Source organism: Coptis chinensis, chromosome 2, assembly GCF_015680905.1.
Source record: "Coptis chinensis isolate HL-2020 chromosome 2, ASM1568090v1, whole genome shotgun sequence".
Taxonomy (NCBI): Eukaryota; Viridiplantae; Streptophyta; class Magnoliopsida; order Ranunculales; family Ranunculaceae; genus Coptis; species Coptis chinensis.
In genome coordinates this window covers 3,985,212-3,994,258 of record NC_141457.1, presented here as the reverse complement: position 1 = coordinate 3,994,258, position 9,047 = coordinate 3,985,212, and the positions used below count along the sequence as shown (strand labels likewise).

Genomic DNA, 9,047 nt, shown 5'->3' with positions numbered 1-9,047 from the left:
CAAGTCACTAAACCTTATGGGAAGGGTGGACCTAGTGCCGAGTCATGCCCCTTCTTATAATTGGATAAGAAGAAACATGCTTCATAGGGAAGATTCTGTCTAAACCTACAAATGGTTGTTGCCAAGTGGGAGCAAAGTATCCTTGGAATTGTCATTAGGGATGACAACACTTGCATGGTATGAGTGGACATACAAATATCTATTGTTGAGTAAACAAATTAAATACTCTTGCTATGACATGTTTTCACACAACATGTGTATAGTTGACCACCTGAGAGCAAGAAAATAAATATCCCTAAAAAATTCTTGCTATGTGAGCTCAATTGATAAGTTATTTTGTTTAAAACATATCGAATGGTACCCTCCTTAAACTTTTGACCTTGTCAAGAAAATAAGAAGACTACTCATAACTTTGGTTTGCTCCCCACAAACTCTTACTATAAGGCTGACTGGATGCATACTGGGAAGTTTGTAGAACTCTGACGACAATGGCTTGCATGCAAAGGGTAAAAGAACTGAAGGTTTATCACACAATCATATCACTGGGATTCTACCTGGCCAGGACAATTGATGATAATTGTGAATCATGTGATACGTTTTTGACTTTATAGTGTGGACTCATAAGGATGAGTGCTATTTGTCAAAGTGATGAAACAAACAGATCTTAGGGTATACACATACTCTTCGGATATTAGGTTTCCGGATTCGTCTTCTTTAAGATAACTTTCATGGTAGATCACTGTGTCGTGCTTTTCATTGCGACTTGCTACTTCACAGATATCATGATACATGTGCTAGGGTCACACGAACCATTTGTCGTGTGAGACACACAAATGGCTGAGCATTCTACTTAAATGCTTCTCTTAGAAACCTTCTTCGCCGTACGTTGTGGGCGAGTGGGAGATGTTGGAAATAAGGCTGGGTCAAACCTGATATGGATAAATGCCCACCAAGATAAGGATAAACCACAGAGATAAGGATAACCACCAGGTATTAGGATGAGTGTAGGACTCTATCCTAGCCTACATTAGATGAGTATAGGACTCTATCCTTAGCTGATTTTGGATAAGTATGAGACTTTATCCTATCCAATTTTGAGGAGGTGGGAGAGTTCTATAAATAGACCTCCACCCCCACCCTCACATATTGATCATCCCAAAACCAAGAGAAGCTCTCTCTCCCTTTAGTGGTGGCCTCCAACGTTTTCTAAAGTAGAAGCTAGTTTTTCGTAGAGATTCCATAGGTGGTAGCCTCCATTGCTAGCCATTGTCAGTTCTTGGTTCGTGAACAAAGATTGCTTCCCGTTTGTAGTTGGAATTTGACTCTAGCTAAGTTGAGAAGAAGAAGATTTTGAGTGTGCGAAGAACATCATCTTCTCCGGTAGATTAAAGTTTGGAACTTCGAATTGAAAGCTGTGACCAAGGTACGATCTTCTGTTTCCGCTGCACTTATTTATGCATGTGATATAGCATAATTGTACATATCTTAGGAATCATACATGAGATATCGGTAAAAACCCTACAAACAACAGTAATGTCCAAGCTTATATGACACAGAGATGAGTGTGTTGTTTTGGGCTGGCCCAATCCTGAAGCTCGAATGCTCGATCAAACAGAATCAAATCAGATAACGAAATCAACTTGAATATCAACTAGATACCAATACTCCGACACGTATATAATCGCATTAGCTTAGCCGTATACCAATTATTCTCGACACTATAATCAACACTTAGTTCTAATATTTAAAATTTCAAGTAGGTTAACTAGTCTGCTAGTTCATTTTTTAACAAATTAAAGAAGCTAGATGGATGGATACCATTCACCACCAAGCTTCGATATCACTGTCGTCGACCCCCTCTCTCATTGTTTTCGCAAGGAAATACATGTTATATATTCTCACAGCAAAGAGAAGTCCAAGGACATAACATTCATTGTGGAGGTTCACATTATTTTCGAAAAAGAATGGAACAAAGGTCGGCAGTTACATGGTTCTCTAAAAAGTGAAAAGGCCAGTGAATTTTCTTTGGACATAAATGATATGTTGACTCTTGAGGGTTGTCAAAATCAAGTCAACAAACTCCATGAGTTTGTAACTACACATGGTATCCATGAAAATCTTTGGGATAGTTCTTGCCAATTTATATCAGCTCACTCTCACCACATTGCAGTAAAGGCATTGAATGACGAATTCAAGCCTGACAATACAAAGTTGATTATTGAGTTGACGGATCTAAGGATGGTGGAGATACGATGCTATTATAAACACGACGGAGCATCAAGACTACTTCATGCATCTGATGGAAAAAAATTCGAAAAAGAAGAGTTGGTGAAAGCCGAGTGTGCAATATGTTTAAATGGGCTGTTGATGAAGTCGGATACTGAGCATATGCCTTGCAAACATATGTTCCACGCAAGTTGCCTTCAGACATGGTTCCAAACGAGTAAGGCTTGCCCGTATTGTCGAGAAAAGCTAGATGCAAATGGAAGATATTTGATGGAGCTATATCTTTGTTTTATTTCACTTTACAGCTTATTATTTTTTTTTGATATCTTTGTTTTATTGTTATTGTTTATCTGATTGTGCGTGTGTTTTTTTTTGCCACAAACTTACAATTCAATAAGATCTAGAAATACAAACTTGATGTTTTATTAGATACTAGGGTATGCCCGTGCCTACGGCCCGCGAGACCTCGACGTGCCTGCGGCACCACCTCGACAACTCATCGCGCCTTCGTCGCAAGGCGTACACACATCTTAGGTGCAAAATATTCGACGCAAGACCAGCGAAACAACTTAATTTATAAGTCCAGCCGCAAAGCCATCCCAATTACCCATTATCTATAATCCCAAATCAATTGGAGGCTTAACAATTTATGGGCTAGCCCAACAATTTATAAGTCGAGCAGCAATTGTTGACTTTTAGTTGATTTTTGGACAGATCCCATGATATTGGTTACACTTAACAAAATTACACAAACTCTCCAAACACTTGGATTTGCCATGTACAACTTCTTAGAAAAAAACAATGAACCATCGGATGGAGGCCAAGGGCCCCACACCATTGTGTTTTATTAGATAGATTTCATTGTACCAGATTTTATTTATGCTATCAATATTGGTCATCTCGGCAATTAATCGTATATCGCTTGTAAACCGATTAGTTTTTACTGATTTTTAAAATTTTCGCACCGAGCTGATTTAATCGGTTGAGATGACTGATTAATTAGCTGAAATTATCTAAACCGAGAAAAAAAATTACTGAAAATATCGGTTCTCCACAAAAAAATACGTAAAATTAACGAATTGGATTCTTAAACCATATTAATAATAATATAACATAATCAATATACAAAGCTAAGAGTTTACTTATTTTCCTCTCTTTAACGAAAGTTACATATACAAATTATTGTATTATCTCTCTAATATATATTGAGATCTCACATATATTATCACTTCTCTCTCTCCTTATTCCGTTAATTATTTAACTTAATTTTTGTGTTTGACATTTCTGTAGCACTCTAAAATTGAGTTAGTTAGATGTGATTATGAGAATTTGATATTTTTGTTGCATTTCGAATAACTATTTAGAAATATTTGATATGATTATACTATTATATATTTTGAAAATGTCAAATATATACACTCGATATAACCGATTAAATCACCAATTAATCGACTGATTATTTTCGAAAACCGATTTTAACTGCCTTAGGATTTCATTAAAGGACCCAAAAAAACATTTCATCCGTGGCTGTTGAATTGCTATAATTTGATGTTGCTTGTCCATTGACCCACCTGTTCGAGCCCCTAACGAAGAAACAATTCGTTACCAAGCTTGTTAAAAATGTCCAAGCCTAAACCGAAAGATGAAACCTGTTACATTGGCTTTAAGATATTTTTCCCTACACAGCGTAAGAAAACGGAAAATTCAGGAAGGTATAGTTGGAAAGAGGTATTTGTCATAAATCCCAACATTTTTACTGGAAAATCCAACATCCACTACCATAATCCATAATTGCAAAAAATGGACAAGATATTAAAAGCAGTACATTCCAGTTCAGTAACTTGAAAAACTGAAGTTCAAAGGTTAATCTACTACTACTAAGTTTCAGTCTCAAATGAGTACGACTACGTCTGGCAAGGCTCGTCATCCATACACAACTGCTACAGCTGTATCAAAACTAAGATGGCATTTGTGGTGGTTGGCTAAGGACTAACTGGAATACTCAAGGAGCGCATTCCTTACCCTTCTCCAAAGAAGGCTTCTTCACCAAACCAGACTGCTCACTACTGGAGCTCATTGAAACTCGCTTAACACCTCTCCCTACCACTCCAAGATCTTGGACAGTAGCATCACCACTTCCTTTTGTGTGAGCAGTAGATATAGTTGGAGAGTCAAAACCAGTACCACTGCTATTAGTACCCATCCGTGAGGAACTCAAGGCAGATAAAGTCCCGTTGCCTGTTGACTTGGCAGAAAGCATTTTTAGGACATCAGCTAAGACAGATGTTGGGTGTAAGGCTAGCTGTTGTAAGTCCTCGAGCTGCAACAACATTCAACATATTTTTAGTTTGCTTTCAGATCATAACATATTATACTAATTTGCTCTCAGATCGTGAACACAATATACTAAATTTATACGTACATATTTGGTCAGCATGTTTAAATATATAATGTATGCTCACCTTCTTTTCTAACTCGCCCAAGAGGCCGTTGAGTGTCTCAATCTCAGCTTCTTTACCCAGGACAAAAGAATCAGGAACAGACACATCTGGGGTCTGGTTGCAATCCTGTTTATCGTTAGTAACAGTTGTTGCAACTGAAACTGTCGAGTTCTTCACTTCATCCATTAACCGTTGTACTCGAGCCTTACAAACTGATACAGCTTTGTGGCAATATGTTATGGCTTCTTCAGCCCTTGACCCAACCTCCAACACCAAACATATTCTAAAATTTCTGTAATATTGGTTAAGGTTGCAATAAGGAACATCAATTGCACAGGGAAAGAAAATACTTCAAAGCTAGACAAGAAACCATCAACCTGTAAGAGAGATTTATTTCCCTTTTTTACACTATTAATGAAGGACTCAAGTAGCAATTTGCTCATTACGCAAACGAAGTAACACCAATCATTTAAATTTCCATACAAACACAGAAACATATCATAAGACAGTGGAATACATAGTTAATGTCATCAAAACTAAGGTAAGAAATTGTCCTGGAAAGGATACAGTTCAGCTATTTGTCGACTGTCTGGTTCAACTAGGCGATGCAGAATAGACAGGGCATTCATATAGTCACTTAAAGATGATTCAATGTCCTCTGCAGAATACATAACATAGTAAGTATTATAATTTATCACTTACCAAAAACCTAGGGTATCTACTACTTCAATTCAAGAGTCAAGTATAAAACCTAATCCTATGAACACTTCACTACTGACTACCCCATGTGCCATTATCTAACAGAAATCAAAGACCATTAGTTAACGGACACATGAATAGTTGGTACTTTTAAACAAGTTGAGCTCGGTGTCTCAAGGAGTAGAATTTGAAACTTGGAATTCTGGATGTAAAGTAGTAGATTCTAAGGTTCTAGAAGCACTGTTTATAAGAGATACATAATAAAACATTGATAAGGCAAGGCAAGAAAGGAAACCTCTCTCCAAGGAAACTTCCCCCAAAGCTGATAAGATATCCACTTTCTCCATTGTGTCTTCTGGACTCTTTTCAACTATTGCTCTTGCAACATCCAACATTTTCCATGCCAAGTCTAGATCGGTTTCATCCTCATCAGCATCAGGTTCAGCCAGATCCTCGTCTTCATTTCCGTCGTCGTCCTCATCATTGTCATCTTCTACCGGTTCTTTCTCACTGGCACCTTTTACCTCTGGAAAAGCAGAAACCATTAGTTATGAATTTTTTTTTAAAACAAAAAACAAGTGACAAAGAAGTAACCCACCCTCATAATTTTGTTTTGCCTCATCAACAGCAGCAGATGTTGAAGAACATTCAGTTTTGTTAGCATCATTCTTGGGAACAGAACCAAGTGGGTCTGTTTCTTCTTGGGCTTTATACAACAGTGCACATCCATACTTATAATAAGCACTCCAACATTCTGAAGCAAGCTCACCATAATGTGCCACCCTAAACAATACATGATGTCATAAATATAAATAATAAAATGAGAGGGGGTAATTTAGTCAAACAAAAACCCAAACCTGATTTCAACGGCACGGCTGAAAAAATCGGTTGCTTCTGAATAATCACCAGCTTTTAAAGCCTCGGTACCTTTTTCCATTAACACGTCAGCATCTTCTAGTGTTTTCCCAGACACTTGTCCTTCTTCTTCTTCGGCGGCTTTACTACCAGAAGATTCCCCAGTGGTGATGATTTTTTCTTCTAGGGTTTCGGAGGTGGACATTTTTTATTTATTTATTTTGTGGCGGAAAAGAGGAAAATCTTGTTTTGAAATGAAGAAATTGGACTTTTGTTTTGGGTGAGTTTATACAGAGAAATGAGATGTTGCTACCAAACAACTCTTTAATAATAAGTTGCATACATATCACCTCACTAGACGACACAATTCTTTTGGTTTTTAAGTTTGGCAAATGGGTAAATATACTCTCAATTTTTAAGAGGGCACTCTCCAACCCGAAATTTGTTATTACATTTGTGTCCCAACTTGAAACCCATGTTTTCTAAAAGGGCACTCCCCATAAAAAATAGTGGTAACCTCCTATTGCCATTAACTAACTAATTTGCACTAGGGAGACTAAGGGTTTTCTGGACTGCATTACCTTCTCTGGACTTGCTGATCTCAAGTTTTCTGGTAATCTTTTTACTTGGTCTAATAATGCTGAAGGGTTGAAAAGGAAAATGTCCAAGATTGATAGAGCTCTTGTCAATGTTGCTTGGACTAATTATTTCTTGTCTGAAGCTGTTTTCTCTCCTCCTGGTATCTCGGATCATTCACCTATTTCTATCATTTGGCACAATGCAAGAAAAGTTCACATGCCTTTTAGGTTTTGTAACATCTGGTTCATGCATCCTGAGTTCAAAGATGTTCTGGCTCAGTCTTGGTCTATCAATTTGGCAGGAAATCCCATATATATTCTAAATGCTAAATTGAGATTCCTTAAAAAAGCAATCAAAGGATGGTCTAGAGGCAAGTTCTCAAACTTTTCTGACAGAGTTGCTGCTGCAAAGGAAGAGTGGTATATTGTTCAAAATGCTCTTTATCAAGCACCTTTTGATCCTACTCTCTATAGAAAAGAAAAAGATGCTAAAACCTCTTATGTCACTCTAGTAATGATGGAACAAGCAGACCTAAAAGCAAAAAGCATACTGTGATTGGCTCATGTTTAATGACAAGTGCAACTCATACTTCTTCAACACTATAAAGGAGAAGAAAGGCAGAAATAAACCTGATCTGGTCTATTGAAAATAGTAATGTCATTCTTCTGAAGGATCCTGAACTTATTTCTTTAGAGTTTCTATCCTTCTATCAAAGGATGCTGGGCATGGAATCTCCAATATCTTCTAAGGCGTCTTTCTATAATGATCTAACTCTCTTAGGTACTATTTCTTCTTATATATATGATGAGTTAGATTGTCCCCCCTTGTTTGATGAGATCAAATCCACTCTTTTTTCCATAGAGGACAATAAAGCACCTGACCCTGATGGCTTTAATACTTTCTTTTGTAAGAAATGCTGGAACACTGTGGGAGAAGATTTTGTGAAGTCCGTACAATACATGTTTGAGCATCATTATATTCCACAAAGTATTAACTCTACTTTTATTGTACTTATTCCCAAGATTCTGATTCCTAAGAAAGTTTCTGATTTAAGACCTATTGCGTGTACTAATGTTATCTACAAGTGTGTAGCAAAATTGATAACTAACAGGTTGCAACCTCTCATGGATAGTATTATTGCTCCTTGCCAATCTGCTTTTATACCAGGTCGTTCTATCCAAGAAAATATACTTCTATCTCATGAACTTTTAAAAAGTTATACCAGGAAACATGGTACTGCAAGGTGTACTCTTAAAGTTGATATTCAGAAGGCTTATGATTTTGTCTCTTGGTCTGCCATCTCCTACATGCTAGACACTCTCAAGTTTCCTCCAAGGATCAAAAGATGGATAACGTGCTGCTATTCTTCTCCATTCTACTCTGTGATCATTAATGGTGCTCCACAAAGGTATTTTGCATGAAAGAGAGGATTGAGACAGGGAGACCCTCTTTCTCCATACATTTTTGTCATCATCATGGAAATTTTCAACTCTCTAATGTCACAAGCATACTTGAGTAAGGAGATTATGTATCATTCTAAATGCAAACATTCTAGGATCACACATCTAAGTTTTGCAGATGATATCATTCTTTTTTTCAAAGGTCATGAAGGATCCATTCTTACAATCAAAGCTCTTCTGAGTATTTTTTCTGAAGCAACTAGTTTGTATATCAACTCAAACAAATCTGCTATGATCCTTGGTAGCATGACAGCTGGTGTAGCTGACGAGTTTTCTGCTTTGATGGGAGTCCAAGTTATTAAACCACTTGTCAAATATTTAGGACTTCCTTTGGTGGCGACTAGACTAAGTATCAGTGATTGCTTTCCTCTTAACGAGAAGGTCTCATGCTGGATTACCAATTGGAAGTGTATGAATCTGAGTCATGCGAGAAGGCTCCAACTCATTCAATCGATTCTCATGTCTTTTCACTCTTACTGGGCTCGAACCTTTCTCCTCCCTAAAGGTGTGCTCCTCAAGGTTTTAAAACTCTGTACCAAATTTCTATGGAGTGGGCCACTTATGGAACCTAAAATGCATCAAACTTCTAGAGAAAATTTTGTTGTGCAGTAAGATAGAAGGCGGGTTGGGTATCATAGACCTTATCATATGGAACATAAGTGCTCTGTGTGGATTGCTTTTCAAAATTGCAAGGAAGGAAAATAATATATGGGCTAACTGGATGTGGAGGGAGCAAATAAAGGCAAAGTTCTTCTGGACTATGAAAACCCCACAAGACTGCTCATGG

General features: G+C 37.4%; 1 protein-coding gene across 1 annotated transcript; it reads right to left on the bottom strand.

Annotated features, from left to right (window-relative positions):
* Nucleotides 1–3,941: 3,941 nt before the first annotated feature.
* LOC147514432 (Tetratricopeptide repeat (TPR)-like superfamily protein) lies at nucleotides 3,942–6,479 on the bottom strand. The gene is made up of 6 exons (XM_086583076.1): nucleotides 6,224–6,479; nucleotides 5,965–6,149; nucleotides 5,662–5,892; nucleotides 5,235–5,325; nucleotides 4,689–4,959; nucleotides 3,942–4,546 (listed from the first exon to the last, which is right to left on the bottom strand). Exons 1-6 carry the CDS (start codon nucleotides 6,424–6,426, stop codon nucleotides 4,229–4,231), a joined length of 1,299 nt encoding a protein of 432 aa, XP_086439202.1. The 5' UTR covers nucleotides 6,427–6,479; the 3' UTR covers nucleotides 3,942–4,228.
* Between the last annotated feature and the right edge of the window lie 2,568 nt (nucleotides 6,480–9,047).